Source organism: Hemitrygon akajei, chromosome 5 (genome assembly GCF_048418815.1).
Source record: "Hemitrygon akajei chromosome 5, sHemAka1.3, whole genome shotgun sequence".
NCBI lineage: Eukaryota > Metazoa > Chordata > Chondrichthyes > Myliobatiformes > Dasyatidae > Hemitrygon > Hemitrygon akajei.
Window position 1 is genome coordinate 151724702 of NC_133128.1, and position 23552 is coordinate 151748253.

Here is a 23552-nt window from a genome sequence, read left to right on the forward strand (position 1 = left end):
ACGCGCAAGGCTCAAGCTACCTCCACTTCCACTGCAGCACCTACCCTTGTGTGTCCCACATGTGGGCGAGCTTTCAGGGCCCGGATTGGCCTCACCAGTCACCTCCGGACCCACAGTCACAAACCCTCCACCTGACAGAAGTCGTGGTCGTCTTCGACTCCGAAGGATGAACAACAACAACAACATCACGCAGATCTGTCATCTTGTAGGTATCAAGTATAGCTAAGTAAAATAAAATCATAGAAGCAGAAAGCACAGAAAGGGGTTCTTCAGTCCAATGCACCCCACCAACCAAGGTGGCTTCCCGAGCTCATCCTATTTGCTTGCATTTGGCTTAAATATTTTCTATCCACGTGCCTGTCCCAATGTAGTTGTAATTGTACCCATCTCCACTATTTCTTCTGGCAGCCTCTACTTGAAAAAAAAATTCACATCTAGGAGCCCCTTAAATCTCACCCATCTCACTTTAAACCTATGCCCTCTGGTTTTAGACTCCCCTAAACTGGGAAAAAGACTGTGACACTCTTATTGATGCCCTTCATGATTTCATACATCTTTATAAGCTAATATCTTGTGAATCTTTCCTGTACCCTCTTAGGCTTAATTATATCCTTCCTATAGTGCAGTTACCAGAACTGCATACAATATTCCAGGTGTCGTCTCACTAGCATCTTGTACAGCTTCTAGCATGACATTATGTCATTGTAATATAACATCACAGGTCTCGTACTCAGTTCCACCATCTTCGCCACCTTGTCTAATCGCATTGCTGCTTTCAAGGTACTATATATTTATAATTCCGCGTCCCACTCCCATTCTGATATGTCTATCCATGGCCTCCTCTACTGTCAAAATGAATCCAAACTCAGGTTGGAGGAACAACACCTTAAATACCAGCTGGGTAGCCTCCAACCTGATGGCATGAACATTGACTTCTCTAACTTCCGTTAATGCCCCTCCTCCCCTTCTTACCCCATCCCTGACATATTTAGTTGTTTGCCTGATCTCCATCTCCCTCTGGTGCTCCCCCCCCTTTCTTTCTCCTGAGGCCCATGATCCTTTCCCTTCTCCAGCTCTGTATCACTTTTGCCAATCACCTTTCCAGCTCTTAGCTTCACCCCTCCCCCTCCGGTCTTCTCCTATCATTTCGCATTTCCCCCTCCCCCCACTACTTTCAAATCTCTTAGTATCTCTCCTTTCGGTTAGTCCCGACGAAGGGTCTCGGCCCGAAACGTCGACAGCGCTTCTCCCTATAGATGCTGCCTGGCCTGCTGTGTTCCACCAGCATTTTGTGTGTGTTGTTGTATATATTTATACCCCTGGATCTCCCTGTTCTAAGGACACCGCCATTCACTGTGTATATCCCACACGGGCTTGACTTACCAAAATGCATCACTTCACACTTTTCTGAATTAAATTACATCTGCTATTCCCCGGCCTACCTCCCCAGTTGAGCTAGATCCTGTTGAAGCCTTGCACAACTTTTGTCACAACCCAGAATGCTATGTTATAGCTGATAAAGCCATTGTTGAAGTACTGAGGTGCTGACAATATCTCGTGAAGATGCACAAAGCAAGCTCCCAGCATCCAAATCACCAACTATATCCTTCAGATGAAATGATCTGTTTGTAGTGATGCTGAGTGCACAATTTCGTTGGGCTGGGGCTCTTCTGCTCGATTTTGGGAAAGAAGCAAAAGGGGCCTGGGCTTGATATGTTCTGAAAGACAACAGCTCTGCCAGTGTAGCATTCATTCAATCCTACACTGGAGAGTCAGCGAAGAGTTTTCTGCTCAGGTCTCTTTCAAGAGTAGCACCTAAGCCCGCAGTCTTCTGACTCAGACTGAGGATCACTATCTACTGAGCCACAACATAGGAAATAATTGGTGATTTGGAATCCCTAAACATGTTCTTGTGTAAACTGCAACAGAAACCGAAATCTTATCTATAACAGAGCCTGAAACATAAAATGCAAGAAATAAATTTGGAGTAAACATTCAAAAGGTGTTATGATGGTTCAGCTATTCTTTTTTGTAATTGATTTTTTTTTATTGAAGTTCATCATCAAACAAACATTTCCAGAAGATGTATTTCAGACATTGTACATATATATCATATATATCACAAATCCCCACAAAGTATTTATCTGAGGTATACACTTATAGTAAAGAGTGGAAAGAAAAAACAAGCAAAAGAACTATGTACAAGTAGGGAGTGATCTTTTTTTTACAACATATTCATTGATTTGTGAGAATAAAATCAGGCCTATATTATTGCAACTTGGACAAGTACGATACTGACAATAGCAAGAAATTAACACTCATCAAATGGGATTTCTTTTAACTAATTTCTATCTCAGCATTTCCCAAGCTGAGCAAAATTTGTCCAGCTGCAGCACATTTCATCTGCAAAAATATACTTCCTCATTAGAAAAAGATACTAAGCACCAAACAATCTGGAATACCACAGCTATTGTCTATTTCTCACAACTGTCGATTTTGGGTCTAACCAGCCACTTTTCATTTGCTTTTCCTTTTTGATCCCTGCTGCCTACATTAAAAGCACTATCCTTTTAATTTCTCATTGTTGCTTTCACAAAAATTTCAATTTTTAGTCAAACTTAATCTTCCCTGGACAGATTCATGCTGACAGTTCCTGAATTTTGAGTTACAGGGTCCCTCTGAATTTGCCATCATTGGGGTTAGGCCAATTAGCTTGTAACTACTTAATCTATTTGTTTATTTGTTTCTCCAATCATAAATAACCATGTTGTTTATCTTCCAATCATTTGACTCTATGTCAACAGCCAAGGAGGATGAGGAAGTGACAGTTTAAAACACACCCTTTCCTCAGTTTCTTCCATTTACATCCCAGATAACAATTGATTTGAACTTGGTAATTCTTCCATTTTAAAAAGCACTGAAGAATAATCATTTTTTCCTAGTTATAGTCTTCCACTAGCTGCCTTCCCAACTAGAGTGTCTGTGTTTTCTCCCCCCCCCCAGTGAAAACAGATACAAAGCATTTATTTAGAAACTTATTTATGCTTTCCAGTCAGGTTTATTTGTGATTTATATGCTCATTTTTTCATGTTATTTCTTGCCTTTTTTTATTCTATTCTTTTATCTCACATAGTACTTTTCAAATTCCTCCAGGTTTTCTGAATATTTGAATCTGACGATGTTAATTGGACAATTCTACTCTCATTACTCCTTGGCACAGGGTCTTGATTTGGAATTCTTCATCACTTCCTTGGAGAAGGCACTCTTAGAATGAACAATGCAAATCTGAGCTCACCAGAAGGTTTTGCATCACAGAAACTGTATGTTCCACACCACTTTCTGATAAAAGAGTTGAACTGGAATTGAATAAAAACAGAAAATTCTGGAAATACTCAGTAGGCCAGGTCATCCATCACCACTGAAATCCGGGGTGGAAATTCAGCCTTTGCCTCTGGCTGTAAGTGCTCAACAAACTTTACTAGATCTTCCAGATCTAGAAAGTATTCTGCTGAGTTAGACCTTCAAAATCATTTTCACTGCTGATTTTTCCACTTACTATCGCTCGTTGTGCAAGCCCGATTAGTAATTTCCTCAGTGAACTAACGAAGGAACATAAAGATATTCTTCAGACTCTAATCAATTCACTGACTGAGTATTATGCTTAAAAACTTCTGACCCACATTGACATTCAAAACCCAAAGCTATCAACTGTGGCTATAAATATGATTACAAATAAACAGTTACGTTTTGAACCTGATAAAACGACAACAGTTCATGCAAGAGCATATCTGAAAGCAGACCCAAGGCTGGTTTACTAGGAGACACATTATATGTAATTGTGAATATCGATTAATGGGTTGCAGAGTCAGAATCACCATTTATGTTTTATAATGAAAGCCTGGCTTTTCTCTTGCATATACGATGCATTCTCTACTGGGAGCAAAATACATTAGAATAATAATCTTTTTCCTGCTTTTATATTTGCTGTTAAATGGCATGCAGCCCAGGAGATGATGTGCACAAACCAAAGCTTGAGTACTGAGAAAGGGCTGTGGTATTAACGCCTATTGTCAGAAGGAATTGAACCACATGGATTAACATACTGTGGAACAATCTCTAGTTCAGTCAACATTCTTGTAGTCAGCAAACCATGAAAACCAGTAGCACATTGCAGCATTCCAAGCTTGTGCTGCTACTTGGAGTAAGAAGATAAAAAGACAGAAGTAGAGCCTGAACATTCCAGGGGTTGAACAATAACAGTTCTATTCCCTTTTTAATCAATTAACCCATTAATGTGCAAATAAATGCATTGTGCCCAAGGCCAGGGACAGAACATGGAATCTAGAACATGGATTACTGTATGCTATAAGTAATTACGTTTTTTGTATAAAATAAAAGCCAGCATCTTTTTCAGGAGACAATTCCTTCCAATCGAGGTTTCTCAGAAAATTAAAAACTGGTGTACCCTTTTTGGTTTCCAGTAATTGTTGTGTCGGGTAGAAATTCAGGACACATCATTATGAAAAGCCTTATCTGCTACTCATGCTCTGTGTGTCCCAGCTAAGGCAAGGAAGAGGTGAGTAAACTACAGGAGATCGTACTAGGTCTTGTCAGTAATACAATGGGTGTGGTGTTAAAGGATGATAAAAGCAATCTCATGCAACATATGGTTGGAGGAGGGGGCTTCACATCAGTGGTGAGATTTCAGAGTTTGGAGGAAGTCCATGTTTTCATACCCACAAGTTTGATTATTTGATAGTCATCGGCTTCTACTGTATAGCTTTTCCTGCCCCTGACTCATCTGGTTACACTTTATCCACTTCTCCTGCCCTTGCTGACCTACATTGGTTCTAGGATCTATTAAGCCTCAGGTTTTAAACTCATATTCCCATTGCTGATTTTATCATTTTTATAACCACGTAGAGATCTTCTCTCCTCAACCAATAATTCTATTTCTACAAGATGCCAGAACACTTGGAGAATAAAATATAATTCTTCATATTGGACTTAAACTTATTTGGGTTGACATTTTATTAATTTTGCTCAATTCCATTATCATTATCAGCAGGAATTTATTTCCAATTTCAAACATTAACTATAAAGCATTTTAATTTTCTTCATGGCACAAAGTAAATCATAAGTGTACTTCAAACATGCATTAGTGAAAGAGGAATCCATATCAGAGGTGCAGACAGCAGATTCTGTGGACCTGAAGGAAACACCCAGATGGTATGTTGCCTTCCCAGTGCCAGGGTTAGCGATGTCTCGGATTGGGTTCATGGTATTCTAAAGGTGGGGGTGGTGAATGGCCAGGAGAGTGACGAGATAGGTAAGAAAAGGGAGCAGGTCCTGAAAAAAGACTATAGGGAGCTAGGTAGAAAGCTGAAAAGCTGAAACTCCAGGGTAGTAATCTCTGGATTGCTGCCTGTGCGGGTAAGAATAGGATGAATAATAGGATGAAAATAGGCAGATGAATGCATGGCTGAAGGATTGGTACAGAGGGCAGGGTTTCAGATTTCTGGATCACTGGGATCTCTTCTGGGAAAGTTAAGACCTGTACAAAAAGAATGGGTTACTCCTGAACCCAAGGTGTCCAGTGTCCTTGTGGGCAGGTTTGCTAGAGCTGTTGGGAAGGGTTTAAACTAATTTGTCAGGGGGATGGGAATTGGAGTGATAGGGTTGAAGATGGGGCAGTTGGAATGCAAGTAGGAGTAGAGTGTAATCACGCTGTGAGGAAGGATGGGTAGATGACAGGGCAAAATTGAAGTCAGCAAGATGAGTTTAAGTGTAACAGAGGGCCAACATCAAAAAAGGGTGATAAATATGGGACTGAAAGTGTTATGTTTGAATGCATACAATATATGGATAAGGTTGATGAGCTTGTAGTGCAATTAGAGATTACCAGGTTATGATGTTGTGGGCATCACTGAGTTAAAGGTCATCATTGCGAGCTTATCATCCAAAGATACACATTGTATTGAAAGGCTAGTCAGGTAGGCAGAGAGGGTGGAGTGGCTCCCTTCATAAAATATGAAAGCAAATCCTTAGAAAGAGGTGCATTGGATCAGAAGATGTAGAATCCTTGTAGGTAGAGTTAAGAAAATGCAAGGCTAAAAAGATGGGAGTTACATACAGACCTCCAAACAGTAATTTGCAGGCTACAGGTTACAATGGGAGATAGAAAAAGCATGCAAAAAAAAAGGCAATGTTACAATAGTCATGGGGGATTTCAATATGCAAGTAGATCAGGAAAATCAGGTTGGTGCTAGATTCCAAGAGAGGGAATTTGGAGAATACCTATGAAAGCAGCTTGTGGTTGAGCCCACTAGGTGAATGGCAATTCTGGTTTGGGTGTAATGACTCAGATTGGATTGGGGCGCTTAAGGTAAATGAACCCTTAGGAGGCAGTGATCATATTATGATAGAATACACCCTGCAGTTTGAGAAGGAGAAGCTAAAATCAGATGTAACTCTATTACAGTGGAGTAAAGGGAACCACAGAGGCATGAGAGAGATCTGGCCAAGTTTGACTGGAAGGGGACACTAGCAGGGATGATGGCAGAATAGCAATGGCTGAAGTTTTTGGGAGCAATTTGGAAAGTTCAGGAAAGATACATCCCAAAGAATAAAAAGCATTCTAAAGGGAGGATGAGGCAACCGTGGCTGACCAGGGAAGTCAAAGACAGCATAAGAGCCAAAGTGAGGGCATATAATATAGCAAAAATTAGTGGGAAGATAAAATATCGGGAAGCTTTAAAAAAGTAACAGAATGCAACTAAAAAAGCCATAAGGAGAGAAAAGATGAAATATGAGGGTAAACTAGCCAATGAGATAAAAGAGGATACCGAAAGTTTCTCAAATATATCAAGAGTAAAAGAAAGACAAGAGTAAATGTCGGACTGCTGGAAAATGATATTGGAGAAGTAGTAATGGGGGACAGCAAAATGGCAGACAAACTTAATAAGTATTTTCTGTCAGTCTTCACTATGGAAAACACTGGCATAATGCAAGAAATGCGAGAACATCATGGGGCAGAAGTGAGTGTTATTGCTATTACTAATGAGACGGTGCTTGGCAAGCTGAAAAGTCTGAAGGCAGATAAATCACCTGGACCTGATCGACTGTACATCAGCGTTCTAAACGAGGATGTTAAAGAAATTGTGGAGACATCTTTCAAGAATCGCTAAATTGTAAATGTCGCTTCTCTCTTTAAGAAGGGAGGGAGGCAGAAGAAATGTAATTATAGCCCAGTTACCCTGACTTCAGTGGTTAGAAAGATGTTAGTATCTATTATTAAGGATGAGGTACTTGGAGGCACATGACAAAATAGGCCAAGGTCAGCATGGTTACCTGAAAGAGAAATCTTGCCTGACAAACTGTTGGAATTCTTTGAGGAAATAACAGGCAGGTTAGGTAAGGGAGAGTCAGTGGATGTTTATTTGGATTTTCAGAAGGCATTTGACAAAGTGGCACACATGAGGCTGTTTAGCAAGAGAAGAGTTCTTGGTATTACAGGAAAGATACTAGCATGGATAGAAGATTGGCTGACTGGCAGGAAGCCAAGAATGGGATTAAAGGGGACTTTTTCTGGCTAGCTGCCAGTGACTTGTGGTCTTCCCCAGGGACTTTACTAGGACTGCATCTTTTCATGTTTTATGTCAGTGCTTTGGATGAAGGAATTGATGGCTTTGTTGACAATATGAAGAAAGGTACAGGGGTAGGAAGTCTTGAGGAAGCAGGGTGTCTGTAGACAGGCTCAGACAGATTGGGAGATTGTGCAAAGAAGTTGCAGATGCAATATAGTGTACGAATGTGCTCGGTCATGCATTTGGTAGAAGGAATAAAGGAATAGGTTATTTTCTAAATGGGAAGAAAATTAAAAATCCTGAGGTGCAAAGTTAACTTGCAAGATAAGTTGGTGGTGAGGAAGGCAAATGCATTCATATCAAGAGGATTATAATATAAAAGCAGGGATGTGATGCTGAGGCTTTATAAGGCACTGGTGAGGCCTCACTTAGAGTATTGTGAGCAGTTTTAGGCCCCTTATCTAAGAAAAGATGTGCTGGCATTGGAGAAGGTCTAGATGAGGTTCAGAAGAATGATCCCAGGAATGAAAAAGTTCATGTATGAGGACCATTTGATTGAAACCTATTGAATATTGAAAGGCTTAGATAGAATGAATGTGGAGAGAATGTTTCTTAAAGCGGAGGAGTCAAGGACCAGAAGGCACAGTCTCAGAATAGAGGGACATCCATTTAAAAGAGAGATGCGGAACAATTTCTTTAGCCAGAGGGTGGCAAATTTGTGGAATTCATCGTCACAAACTGCTGTGCAGGCAAAATCATTGGGTATATTTAAGGAGGAGGTTGAATGGTTCTTGATTAATCAGGGTGTCAAAGGTTATGGAGTGAAGGCAGGTGAATGAGGTTGAGAGTGATAATAAATCAGCCATAAAGGAATAGCGGAACAGACTCGATGGGCTGAATGGCCTAATTCTGCTCCTATGATTTATGGTATTATCATTACCCTTGTTACTTAAACCACATTCATGCCAAAATGTAGTCTGATGTAACTTTAATTACACAAGGTGATTAGTGTCAACAGCACAGACATACTCTTGTGTACTCAACTTACTGCTGCGATATAATTTATGCCATTAAGAGCACACTTATGTATGCTGTGAGTACAATTAAAATTACTGATAGTTACCAGTTGAGTCTCGGAAGAGTGAGTAGCTCTTGCAAACTGATTATACTTTTCCTTTTAGTCTCCTCTTATTTCTATATTTTCACATTCAACATCATCCAGGGACAATTATGATTGTGGGGGCGGTAGACAGGTTGGGAAGTTCGGATTGTGATGGGAGAGGGAGAGCAGGTTTGGTTTGACAGATTTTCAGAGAAACTGAATTTATCTGCAAACTCTTCAATCATGAAGGTGCCACTTCAGCTGCCAGCTGTTCACCAGATGAAATGAGGCACAGCCTAAGTAATCCTGGAGGTGTCTTTCATGGGGGCCAGTAATTTATTAGCCCAGCTCAGATGAAGGCACTGTTGAATCTGATGTCAAGAAAAGTGCGCTCTTTAGATAAGTATTAGTGGGACACCATTCTTCTAAAAGTGATTGTTGAATTCGAAGTTTTAGATTAGTAATAGAGAAGGATATAAAACGATCAAAGATGGACCCTCTCTATTGGAATAAAGTTCAAAGATCACAGTTCAAATTCAATTTTATTATCAAAGCACATATATGTCACCATATGTAACCCTGAGATTCATTTTCTTGTGGACATACTCAATAACTCTATCGAATAATAGCCAAACAGAATCAATATAAAATTGCCAGCTAGGATGTTCAACCAGAGTGCAGAAGACAACGAATTGTGCAAGTACAAAAGAATAAATAATGGTAACTAAATAAGCAATAAATGTTGAGGACCTGAGATGAAGACCTTGAAAGTGAGTCCAGTTGCTGAAACATTTCAATGATGGAGCAAGAGAAGTTGAGTGAAGTTGTCATTAGAATAACCAAGTGTCCAGCCAAGGTAAAATAGAACAAATAGACAGGAGTGACTGTGCTCTCTGATAAGCTTCATGGACAGGCTTAAAGTAGAAGTGCGAAGTCCAAGAAACTAATCCAGGACCCCTTGAATAATAATGAGATAGAGAATATGGCAAAACAAGATGAAAGAGGATGTGATTGTCTATCAGGTAAATTTTCAATTGAGAATCAGACAAATTGCAAAATGTTGAGAGAGGGAGTGAAGAAAATAAAACTGGCTGAGAGGGAGAGAATGGTAGTTAACATCAAACAATTTCAACTACCATGTAAACTGTGAGTTGTAAGAGGCAGGGCAGGACCTACCAAAAACAAAATTGGTACATGTTTTGAGGTCAGGGTAAGAATAAAATTGGGAGAGTAGTTAATTGGTTTATTATTGTCAAATGTACCAAGGTACAGTGAAAATCGTAAACACCAGAGATTCTGCAGATACTAGAAATTTAGAGTAACACACACAAAATGTAGGAGGAACCCAGAAGGTCAGGAATTACCTATGGGTAGGAATAAACAATCAATGTTTCCAACTGAGGCCCTTCACCTGGATGAAGGAGTATCTTGGCCCGAACCTTTGACTGTTTATTCATTTCCATAGATAATGCCTGACCTGCTGAGTTCCTCCAGCATTTTGCATGTGTTCCAGTGAAAATCTTGTCTTGCATACCTTCCATACAGATCAATTCATTGCAGCCATGCTTTGTGGTAATACAAGGAAAACCAATAACAGAGCACGGGTTAAAGTTATACAGTCCAGAGAAAGTGCACAGCAGTTAGGTAATAAGGAGCCATCGCCGGCAGTGCATTCCACTCACCCACCACTCTCTGTGTGAAAAACTTACCCCTGACATCCCCCTTGTATCTACAGTTTAAAACTATGCCCCCTCATGTTAGCCCTTTCAGCCTGGGGAAAAAGCCTCTGGTTATCCACACGATCAATGCCTCTCATCACCTTATACTCCTCTATCAGTTCACCTCTCATTCATCCTGTCGCTTCAAGGAGAAAAGGCCAAGTTCACTCAACCTATTCTCATAAGGCACACTCTCCAATCCAGGCAACACCCAGTAAATTCCTTCTGCAATGCCTCTATAATATCCACAAAAGAGGACATAAGCAGGTTATAAAGAGATATACATTAGTTACATGAATGGAAAAGATTTGTTGAATTATAATATGGAAGAAGGTGTAAAAATTTCTTTTCTGGCATTAAAAATGTTTAAAAGGAAATAAACCAAAATATACTTTGGCAAACTGGATTATAGTGGTCAGATATCATCTATGCAGAAAGATATTTCAAATTTGCCAAATCTTAAATATGCTCTTGAATTAATGTGACTCAATGCTTATTAAATTTAGTACATTGTGTACATTCTCAGTTATTCCCAAATGAACAAACCTGAACATTTTCATTAACCCTCAGGGAACAGTGTTTAAATTAGTGATTCTGAGCAGATTCCCTTGGTGTGGATGGAAAAAGCACATTATCGACAGCAATGCCCAAATTTACACCTCTCGACTGGCACATGTGAAAGGCATAAGCTGCTTAAAATGTCTCGCAACAATCACAACAGTGCTGGTGACTTTCCTACCAGTACAACTGCAAACGGCCAGCAATATTTGGGATAGGTGCTGCAGGGGTAAAAAAAACAAATTTGGGGACCGAAAGATATCAAGCACATAGCAGGACCAGGTCAGAGGTCTGCCCAGTTTTCATGATACTAAAAATGTTGCTTTTTTAAAGATGTATCCTCCAGTACACATCCATAATCTATAAAATCTCTCACCAATTATTTCACAGGTTTTTGTCGACTCTAATGAAAGAATAACTCTTACCTTATTTCTTTTTAAATCAAAACTCACTTTTCTAAGGAAAGCGGGTTTTCCCTGGGGTAGTGGGTGCTAGGGATACAGGTATATATTCCAACACTTCTCAAGAATGAGGGTTATCCACTAGTCTTTCAGTAAAACCAGAACCCATTTTACTGCCTTTACAGGTACCAAGCCAGAGGCAAGGATACATTACTCTGCCTAAACTGCTTGTGTTATTTATGAAAATCATTATCATCATCATGTATCATATTGAATGACCATGACTGTTCTTGGCAAGTTTTCAACAGAAGTGGTTTACCATTGCATTCTTCTGGGCAGTGTTTTTACAAGATGGGTGACCCTAACCATTATCAATACTCTTCAGAGATTGTCTGTCTGGTGTCAGTGGTCGTACAACCAGGGCTTGTGATATGCACCAGCTGCTCATACGACCATCCACCACTGGCTCCCGTGGCTTCACGTGACCCTGATCTTGGGGCTAAGCAGGTGCTCCACCTTGCCCCAAGGGTGACCTGCAAGCTAGCGGAAGGAAGGAGTACCTTACATCTCCTTTGGTAGAGACATATCTTCACCCTGCCATCCAAGTGAAACTATTATCAACCTTTAAAGCTGCAAAGTTAATATCCTTTCACATTAATCATTCCACTCAGACCTACAAGCAGATGTACTGTTGGAAGCATTGGCTACTGCAATTTGAATGCCCTGATACATAAGAATCTGCAGACTGTAATGGACTCTGCCCAATCACAGTCTCACCATTGGTAGTATCCACAGAAGGTGATGTCTCAAAAAGACAATGTCCATCAAAGATCCCAAAAATCCAGGCCATTTCCTCGCACCTTCCGTTGGGAAGGAGATATAGAAGTCTCAAGTTCTAAGCTGCCATGTTCAAGAGCAACTACTTCCCTTCAGCCATTCAGTTATTGAAACAACCAGCAGACTTTAATCACTACAGTTTTACAACACCATGATCACTTTGCTCCCTTTTTGCACTAAAAAGGACTATATTTGTTCAAATTATGTTATTTCTTGTAAAAAATATTGCATGTAATTTGTTTTTCCTGTGAATGCTGCTTACATAATGCCATTTCTCTGTGATACAGCTGCAAGTTTACACTGCATTTGCATGTACGTGTACTTGTAAATAGCACAATTTAACTAAAACTGGAAAGAGACAGTTAAGTAACTTCACATTTAGCATTTAGTATTTCACAGACAAAATACTGTAGGAGTCCCTTTATAAAGAAATCTTTACCTGGATTTTTTGAACAATCTGGTGTTGAATTGTTCTTGCTATCTGTAATGTCCTTGTGTGATGCCAGAAAGAGCACAACCTCGCCCTTCTCATTCTTAATTGGAACAATATCCAGCAGGCACCAAAAGGATGCACCTGAAAAATCAAGCAATTGATATTAGTGTAATTAATTAAAAAATTACACATGCAAGCCCACAGCTTTAATAAGACCAATGAGAAAATGTATTCAAGGAGTCCCTAGTTCATCTTCTTTTGCAATAAATCATGGCACAGGCTTTTTCTGTGTGATCAAATCACAAATATCAGTGTTCAAGATCTGTTTGTGTATGGACACCATTCATGAAGTTACTCATACACATGTTGTTAACCCGTGTTTCCTTGGTACTATCCTCACCAGCAACGCATTTGGCAAGTTTGACTAAATGCAGGAAAACCCAAACAGCAGGTGGAATTATAGTTCGAGACCCCTCTGGAGAACATTGTTTACATGGGTGTTGTGTTGGTTATGTTTCAGGCTAGTTAAATTTGGGTGAGGAACTTGGTAGTTGAACTGCTTACCATTTCTTTTCTACTGAGATGTGAGTTCTCCAATATAACATGGCATTACGGCATACCACGGACTAGTTTGGCAGCTAATTATAAATTAACAAAAAGCCATGAAAAACATCTAATTGTCTGCAGCATCATTGATTCAGAAGTCATTACAAGTCAAATAACATTAGCTAGCAAGGAAATATTGTAGTTAAATACCTCATTCCACTTGAACCAATATTTGACACCCAGTCACACACATAAAAGGTCAGATGATCAAAAGCTTGGTTAAGAATGTAGGTGTTAAGGGTTGGAGAGAGGCACTGAAGTAAGGAGATTAAGGATTTAGTCATGCAATTTATTATGCATATCACCCACTCTACATTTGCTCCCTTACCATCATAAATTGGAGCTTTAAAATGTTTTGTTAATAGTAACAACAGAACTAGAGGCACATTGTGAATGAGATTCACAATTTAACAATGAAATGGCCCCATTCTGACCTGATGTCTTGGACACAGCATTTGCCATTCAAAGTCTTAAACATTAATTGACATTTCTTCACTTATAGTTCTGTAACTAGGTACATTGGGAAAACATCTTTTTATGCAGTGAGGGTAAATAACTTGGCTGATTCTCTGCCTGCGAGGGTGGTGGTGGAGATGATAAATACATTCGTGAGGAAATTGGATTGGTGCTTGAGGGGAATACACTTACAAGGATGGAACGGGAGAAATTGACTGACTGGATTTCACCATAGAAAGCTGGCATCAACTAGATGGGCCAAATGGACTTCTTCTGTGCTATCATGATTCTGCAGCTCTGCGGAATGTCACTTTTGCTGCAAACTCAGACAGAATGCATTTGATGGCAAACTCATGATTGGCTAGACCAATCCTACACCAAATATTCGCGGAGCCACCAATCTGCTCTTTGTGCCAAGCCATTCTTTACTGATGGAACACTGATTACACTTGGATTTCATTGATTATTTTCAACTCAATAGGAAATGATAAAACCAAGTACAGCTACTTATACACATAAAGTATAAACAGTCCCCCGATCTTACAATGCGATAAATTTACAAACTTGTGAAAGAATTTGAATTAATATGTTAACGAGTGTTGAAGCAGCTGGCAGTTCAGGAGTTCACAACGTACCGATGAATAGACATCACAAATGTTAACTATGCTCTGAGAACGGAATGGCATAGTCCACACAAGTTCATCAAAACAAGAACAATACCACAAGAGGTACTATTTTAAATTATGTATATTTGCTTTGTGCTTTCTCGGCTGAACTATCCAATCACTCTACTACTTGCTCTCCCACCGCTCTGCAATTTCATTCCTTTACGTTCCTCAAATCAATTTTGGAAATCATAATTGTCGAATTTACTCCCTACATCCCTTTTAAGTCTTGCATTCCAGATCAGTGAAGATTTCCTGTACAGAAATAATTCTCAACTTCCTACCTTTTGCATTTGAATTACTTTAAATTGTTTTTTTTTTTGGCTATCAACCTCCTGCCAAGTGTTCCTATGTGAACGGTAGCAATAACTTTGCTGCCTTCCTATTATTCTCTACTTTAACTTCATCTTTCCCATTATGTTTCAATCATCAAAGGGGATGCTGAAATAACAGCTATTTATACCAAGCGGAGTTTTACATTAAAAATAAGACCCCCAAAGAGGCAGTTAGGAAATGTGACCCAATTAGCTATTAGAGTTCATGAAGTGTATTGACAAGTAACATTATGTTACTGATTTTAGTTCATAACATAGACGGGTAGAGACAAAGGACGATACCCTGCCACCTTCAAGGTATTGTAATCTCTCAATCTTAACTAAAGGTTTTTACACTAGAGATAAAATAATTCTGCATTTTTTTAATCATCTACTAATGATCTCTAGTCAGCACTCCCTCAGATTTGGTGGCAACCACATTACTGTCACTAATCTTACAATTATTTTTTCTCTCCATTTAACCTGCATTTTTTATTTTTATTATATTGCTACTGTGCTTGGAAAGACAAAGGAATGTCGCTTTGAGAAGTGACATTTTGTTTTAATGCAATATGAACGTGGGAAACCACAGGGAAGGCACGAGAGAGCAGAGATATTCCTTAGAGAGAGAGAGAAATGAGAAGTATAGAAAGCAGACAATGATGCTGAAGCAATTGACAGTGACATGTTAGAAAGTATTTGCAAATACTGGACCCTATACTGCCTTTGTCACGTGGAAAAAGTCAAGTCTGTATACAACTGTAGGTAATGTTGCCACATTTAATGGACTGAATTTTTGACACATGCTGCCACTATTATATAGTTCATTTAGAATTACTGATTGGTGATGAATTTTAGGCAATTGTATGCAAAAATCATACAAGGATGTCTAATATTTTGGTAGGGGAGAACCTAGAGGGTGTCCACAACTGCTCTACACGCGACTGCAATAAGCTGCACAGTTAGGTTCTCCTCTCTAGGCTCTCTGTCTATCCTTCTCACTGCCTCTGTAATGCAGTCAGCATAATCGAAGACACCACCCACCCTGGACACTCTCCCTTCTCCCCTCTTCCATCGGACAGAAGATATGGAAGTCAGAAAGAATGTGCCACCAGGCTCAAGGACAGCTGCTGTAAGACTAGTGCATGGTTCCCTAGTACAATAAGATGGACTTGTTACCTCACAATCTACCTGGTTGTGATCTTGCACCTTATTTATTTATTTACTTGGAGATACAATGCAGAACAGGCCGTTTTGGCCCAACAGGCCACATTGTCCAGCAAGCAACCTATTTAACTCTAGCCTAATCACAGGAAAATTTTCAATCACTAACCAGTACGTCTTTGAGCTGTTGGAAGAAACCTGAGCACCCAGAGGAAACCCATGCAATTCACAGGCAAAACATACAAACTCTTTATAGATCAGCTCTGCACGTTCTCCGTAGCTGTTACACGTTATTCTGCACACTGTTACTGTTTTACCTCCATGCACTGTGTAATGATCTGTATGAACAGTATACAAGATAAGCTTTTCACTGTATTTCAGTAGATGTAACAATAATAAACCAATATCAATTCCATACATATCATCAATTCTAATATTTTGAGCTACATCATATAGATTTGCTTAGTATAGGATACATGCATTGAAGCATACAAAAGAACAACACTATGCTGCAAAATTATCTCCTAGAATAATGATAATAAATAATGGTTGTCAGTGTTAGCATATTTTCCCAGTTCTGAATTATGCTTTGCGTTGGTTCGTCCCCTACTATATTCCCATGACACAAGAAGACAGCTGCAGTGCTACTGACTAGTACAGCTGTGGCCCTGATCTAAGGCTACACACCACCTCACTGGTGACGGGTCTGATTGACTTCCTGTGTCTTGCCTCAGGAAAAGTGGATTGAGTGTTACGTTCCTGAATGTGGAACTATTCAGAATGCATCTGACCATTCAAGATAGCTGCCCACAACATCTATGCTATTCAGCAAAATTTTTGGGAACAGCAAGTTATACTGAAAAATTCCTGGCATTTGCCAGGAGCAGTAGATTTGCACAATTCTCTGAATAAGATAAGTGAGTTGAATAATCTGATTCATTCCTTTGGTGTGATGCATACCACTAATTTCTCCCAAATGATATAGATGCAAAAGTATGTTAATCATTGAGATAGCAATTTTATTGTGTATAGGGAAATACAACGAAGATAGCTCAAAATCATTTGTAAGTGAATAATTAAATTAAACTGTTTGGATAAACAACTGTAACTTGCTTAACTAAAAATAAGATGATAAAAATTAATAAAAACCATATGATGAAATGAAAGCAATTGTTATGATCTTACTTCAGGATTACAGTCTCCTTAAGTTAATTTTAAACCAACAAATCAGGCATTGTGAAGCGAGCTCATAGACATGATATTTTGTTGGAATATGCAAGAGCATTGAGCTCTTTCACCCTTTGAATCTGTTTTGCTGTTCAGATGATGACTGACCTGTACTATGTTTCCATTTTCCTATCCTTTCCCCCAAATCACTGAACACCTTTGTTTGGCTGAAATCTATTAAGTTCAGATATAAGTTTAACAATTGATTTATTATCAACAGCTAGAGTGTCTCTAGAAATCTTTCCTAGTCTCTCCTGAAACACTTGGATCATATTTTTATACAATGCCCCTAGTTCTCCAAACAATGGAAATATTTTGTTCAAAGTTCAAAGTACAAAGTACATATATGTCACCACATACAACTCTGAGATTCTTTTTCTTGCAGGCATTCACAGTATGAAAATAGTTTAACTATAGTCCTGTGCAAAGGTCTATGTACCTAGGGTGCATAGGACTTTTGTGCAGTACTACATCTGTCAATCCGGAGTAGAGAGTGAGGCTGTAAATCTGGCGGGAGCAAAGGATGTTGGGAATGGCGAGGGTGGAACTCCACGGGAGGGGTGTGGGACTGGTGGCAGAGGGGGAGTTTGGCATGGGTGAAGAATCCAGGCAAGGTCTGCTCCCGGTGTGGCGAGGCAAGCCACGTGGCCCAGGACTGCCTCGCACCAGTGCCACGCCACAGCCCAGCACAGCCATTAGGGAACAACCATTGGGCAGTGCCACTCGAGACCTCCAGCACAGTCCCTCCATTGTGCCTCTCCGAATGGGCTATTTAGGTGACAAGCAAGGCCTGGAGAGATTCCCTCAGCTGACGAACCTAGCGAGAAATTTGACATCTCCAATGGTGTTAAACAGGGCTGTGTGCTTGCACCAGTACCTTTCAACCCTTTCTTCACTCAAGTACTAATGCATGCCGTCAAAGACCTAAACCTGAGCATTTATATCAAATACCGCCTGGACAGGTCACTCTTTGACCTACGTCGCCTTGCAGCACAGACAAAGACCCTCCAAAAGCTGTTCATAGAAGTGCTCTTTGCAGATGACTGCGCACTCATGGCGCACCAAGAGGACCACCTACAAACAATGGTCAGCAGATTCTCCGCCGCATCTAAATTGTTCGGCTTGACAATCAGCCTCAGTAAAACAGAGGTCCTCCTGCAGCCTGCACCTAACAGCGCCCCGCCACAGCCATGCATCACCATCAATGACACACAACTACGGAACATTGACAACTTCAAATACCTGGGGAGTACCATCTCCAGCGACAGTGCCCTCGATAAAGAAATCACATCAAGGATCCAGAAAGCAAGCCAGGCACTCAGAAGGCTCCGGGTCAAAGTTCTGCAGCACAAAGACATTCGCCTCTCCACTAAACTGAAGGTTTACAATGCTGTTGTGGTCTCATCACTTCTATACGGCTGTGAAACCTGGACAATGTATCGCAGACATGTCAAACAGCTTGAACAATTCCACAATGGCACTCTGCGATCAATCATGCAAATCCTCTGGCAAGACCGTATCTCCAACCTGACAGTCCTGGACCGAGCCAATTCCACAAGCATTGAAGCCAAGGTTTCGAAGGCTCAGCTGAGATGGACTGGCCATGTGATCCGCATGGATGAGTCCAGAATGCCGCGTCAGTTGTTCTACGGAGAACTGGAGCAGGGCAACTGTGCCCAAGGTCGTCCAAGGAAGAGGTACAAGGACAACCTCAAGTCAAACCTTAAGTGGGCCAAACTCCAGCCCCGTGATCTCGAACACACTACTGCTGATCAGTCCAAGTGGCGCAATCTATGCTCCAAGGCAGCAAACAACTTCCAAGCCAACTGGCACATACAGCGCCTCAAGGTGAGTCAAGAAAGACACAGGAAGGCGTCCGCTCCTGCCCCAACAGGCAGTGCTCCTTGCCCCATCTGCAACCGTATCTGTGCTTCGGACTTCGGCCTCAGAAGTCATATGCGTGCCCACAGACGTTGACTGCGCAACACATTCGTCTTCCTCGGACTTCGAGAGACTACTACTACTAAGGCGTATTTGTGGACTGTGTGGTGCAGGGTTACAGGTATCAGGTGGGATACCAGCATGGACCAACCATCTCCTGGATGGACAAGGATGGTGGTCCAGCTGGCTATGGTCACCAGCAACCGTGGGCAATGAAAGGGAAGAGATGGCTGCACATCACAATGGGGAAAAGCACAGTGGAGTACGAGGAGTGGCTGATCGACATTTGGGAGTTCTGCATCATTGGCTTGGACCTGCTGTCCCACTGGGTGGCCCAAGTAGATGTGCCAGGGTCAACTCTCTATCTTGATGCTGAAGCCATGGCTCTCCGGCGGGGCAGCTCCAGAAAGCAGACCCGGTGGTGGCAGTAACAACCATCATCGGTCTCACAGCGGTCCACCGCATTGCAGCACACCGTGTACTGGCCCAAAGCAACCAGGGGTAAACGGTGGTCGTGACGCTGCAGGTAGCAGCCAGCGATGAGGTAGACCTCCCCACCATTGACCTGCAGCTGCGTTGTGAGCAGGTGAGTGATCCTGTGCTGGCCCAGGTGATTGTGGGACAGCAGCTAGAGTGGGCAGAGGACTCTGCCCTGACCAAAGCCCTATACTCTCAGTGGGGCACGGTGTGTTGCTATCCTGGTGTGGCTGTTTTCTGACGACATCTTCTGCAGCTGGGGGTCTGCTGGGGGCTCCACTCCAGGGTGCTGCGCCCAGTGCACGGGCTGCTGGGGGCTGGCCATTTTAGGGTCGCAAAGGCGCTGGGCAAGGTGCGTGAATGCTTCTACTGGCCTGAGTACAAGCAGGACGTGGAGCTGTTCGTTCACCACTGTGAAATTTGCATATCCTGGAAGGAGCAGGGCTGCCAATCAAGGGCAGTACCCTGCCGGTTCCCACTATGGGTCGACTGTCCCACCCAGAGGAAGGGACTATCCTCCAAATTTGGAAGCCATTGGAAAGGACCTGGAGATCTGTTCAACAACATCTTCAATGAGGTATACTGGGTGCAGTTCCCTGAGCAACAGACCAAGACCGGCTGGCACCGTGTTGGCCCTCGGCCATCACCGACCCAGTGAGGCCGAAGGAAGGAAGTGACACTCTGGGTGCCCTGCTTCTCGCCTCACCAAACAGTGTCTCCCATGTGGGGGTGGCTACAGACACCCACAGCACCCCGGGTGGCAGCGTCAACCATCACTCAGTCTTTGGACTTTGTTGTGGACTCTGGGGTTGCCGGGGATGGATGTCCCCTCAGGTGGGGGCAGTGTAGTGCTCCGGCGGGGGCATGGTTGACAGTCCACCCCAGGATTCCTAGTGGCCGGCACTATTAATTGTTCTCGTTTTAAAATGTGTTCATGGGATTATGGCAGCATGTTTGTCACATTTTAGCTTGGGTTTTTCAATTATTCGCATGTGTGTTTGTGGGTCACTGTGGGTGTGTGATCATCACCTCCCCCAACTGTATGTGACCGAGTCACATACATAGCCACAATAAAAACTGTGTGTGTGTGTGTGTGTGTGTGTGTGTGTGTGTGTGTGTGTGTGTGTGTGTGTGTGTGTGTGTGTGTGTGTGTGTGTGTGTGTGTGCACGCGCGCCTAAGAATTTTGCATAGTATCATAAAATTCTACAGCATGGAACGATGTTCTTCAGCCCATCATGTCTGTGAAAGCTTTCAAGTACCTATTGATTACTTAATCTATTCACAAATGCTCATCTAAGTACTTCTCCACATTTGTGAGAATACCTCCTGCTATCTCCCCTCAGGCAATGAGACCCAGATTTCAACCCACCCTTTGGCTGACAAAATTCTTCATCCCTCTAAACTATCTCTTACCTTCTTTCTATGCCTCTAAGTGTAGAGACCATTGCTAAGGGGGCTGTTAGTACTATCTGTGCTATCTATGCCCCTCAGAATTTGTTTAATATGTCAGTCAGAGGTGCAGCAGGTAGAGTCACTGCCTCATAGTAGCAGAGAGTTGGGTTCACTGCAGATGTCTGTCTACGTGGAGTTTGCACAGGGGATATCGGTCACATTCTCCCTGTGAGTACTGGGAGTTTCCTCTGGGAGTACTGGTTCCTTTACACTTCCCAATGATGTGGCGGTTGGTAGTTTAACTGGCTGCTGTAAATTGCCCCCGATGTAGGTGAATGCTAAAAATATGAGGAGAATGAAACTGGGATTAATGTGGAATTAGTACAGGTGGATGGTTGACACAGATTCAGGGGACAATTAGCCAGCTCCCAAGCAATCACTCTCTTTAGCCCTAAAAGATTCCTTCTTCAGTTTCCTTCACACTAAGGAAAACAAACACAACTGATCCAGACACTCCTTACAGATGAAACATTCCACTCCAGGCAACATCCTGGTGAAACTCTGCAATTTCCCAGCTAGTTTATTGTTTAGTGAGTACAACTCTGCCTTCTACACCTATTCCAAACAAATTCATCTACAAAGTGGGACTCAGCATCTCACTCTGCAGCTCGATCCTTGACTTCCAGATGAGCAGACCACAATCTGTATGTCACAATTATACTTAACACCGGCACTCCACAAGGCTGCATCTCCAACCTCCTAATACACTCAGGACTGTGAGGCCAGGTTCTGCTCCAACTCCAGGTGCAAGTTTGCTGATTACATCACCATAGTGCGCCATACTTCAGATTACAATGAGCCAGAATAAATGAAGAACAGAAAGAGCCTAGCCCCTCCACCACAGACTCTGTCTACCCTTCTTGCTACCTCAGTGAAGCAGCCAACATAATCAGAGACCCCGCCATCCCCAGACATTCTCCCTTTTCCCATCTGGCAGAAGATACAAGAGACTAAAAGTATGTACCATCAAGAACCGTTTCTATACAATTGTCATTAGACTATTAAATGGCCCCTAGTACAATAAGGAGACTTGACCTCACAATCTACTTCACTACGGCCTTGCACTTTATTATTTTGCTGCTCTGAACTTTCTCTGTGACTGCAACACTTTATTCTGCATTCTGTTATTGTTTTCCCTTGTACTATCTCAATGTACTGATGTCAGAAACATCTTCATGGATGATATGCAAACACCATTTTTCACCGTCCCGTGATACATGTGAAAACAAAACAATTTTCCACTTTAGAGTCATATCCTTCTAATATTGTGTTTGACTAGATCCGCAGATTATATTCCATCCGTGGTTTAACAAATATTTTCTTGGGTTGCACCGTAAGCTTTTAATTACTTTTTTATCCTGGATAATGAAGGTAGTATCCCATATGCTTTCTAATCACTTTATCTACCCATGCTGCTACCTTCAGGAATCCCTGGACAGCCAGTTATATTCTTTTGCCCTTTCCCTGTTGGTCTACAAATTAATTTCAAGTACCTATCCAATTTCATTTGGAAGATTGATTATATTTTATAATGCTCATTAAAGCATTCATGATCACAAACTGTCTCTGTGTAAAAAAGTTTTCCTCATGCCTCCAGTGTATTTCTTACACATGAACTCAAGTAGCCTCCTTATCCTTGAATCATCTGATAAAGACGATGCTTCATCTTGCTTACTTCACCTGAGCTTGTCGTGATCTTATATGAAAACAAGAAGGCACAGAGAATATCAAACAGGAGAGAGTGTCGATCTAAGGTGAGAGGAGTTTTAAAGAGGATCTAATGGGGTGGAGGGACCTGGAGAGTGCTTTTGAATACGGAGTACTTGGTATCTGTAACTTGTTGCCAGTGGAGGTGGAGTCAGATACAATCATTATATTTAAGAAACATTTAGAATGGCACTTAAGAAGGCATAACATAGAATAAAATAGACCTCCTGTGGGAAATTGGGATTAATATGGATGAGGAAAATGGTTGTCATGGTGGGCCAAAGCGCAACTTCTTTGTAATACAACTCTATAATTACTCCATCAAATATCCTCTACCTTTCAAATTCTTATCTTCAAAATGAATAAGCTGAGGATTTTCTAGTGTGACCTTCCGATTGCAATCTCCTGTTCCTGGAAACCTTTCCTGCAGCTGCTTAAGATTCCTATAGTGTGGTTCAGCTGTGTTTTATGATGGCTCAAAGTTGTTGCCCTGCTTCTGCACTGTACGCCAATATTTTAGTACATCCATCAACCTTATTTATGAAACAATCTATCTTAGTGTGGTCAGCAAATTTAAATAGCTTTTTATCTCTCCATTATCAATATGCTGAATGGCTGTGGCTCCAACTTGAGCCACAGAGCCATTGAAGTACTTGTTCATTATCCCTACTCTCTGTTCTATAGCTCAGCCAACTTCTTAGCCAGGCCAATTATTTACCATCAGTTTTTCAGCATATTTATCAGCCGGATATTCTTAGTCTCATCCTATCACAGACATTCCTTTGTTCTTTCAAACCTTTCCTATTCTTAAAACACACCAGCTTTCTCACTATTTCAGATCTGCTGAAAGGTCATCCACATAAAACAATAAATATGTATCTATGCAGTCTGAGGGCAAATGGAAAAG

At 41.4% G+C, this 23552-nt stretch overlaps 1 protein-coding gene across 3 annotated transcripts in view; it reads right to left on the reverse strand.

Moving 5' to 3' along the window:
* The window catches only part of kcnh3 (potassium voltage-gated channel, subfamily H (eag-related), member 3), a 612109-nt gene that overhangs the window by 287125 nt on the left and 301432 nt on the right, over nt 1-23552 (reverse strand). For all 3 annotated transcript variants that reach the window (XM_073046887.1, XM_073046888.1, XM_073046886.1), the window contains one exon: nt 12642-12776. In XM_073046887.1, coding sequence (XP_072902988.1) covers nt 12642-12776 — 135 coding nt within the window. The remainder of the gene's footprint in view (nt 1-12641; nt 12777-23552) is intronic.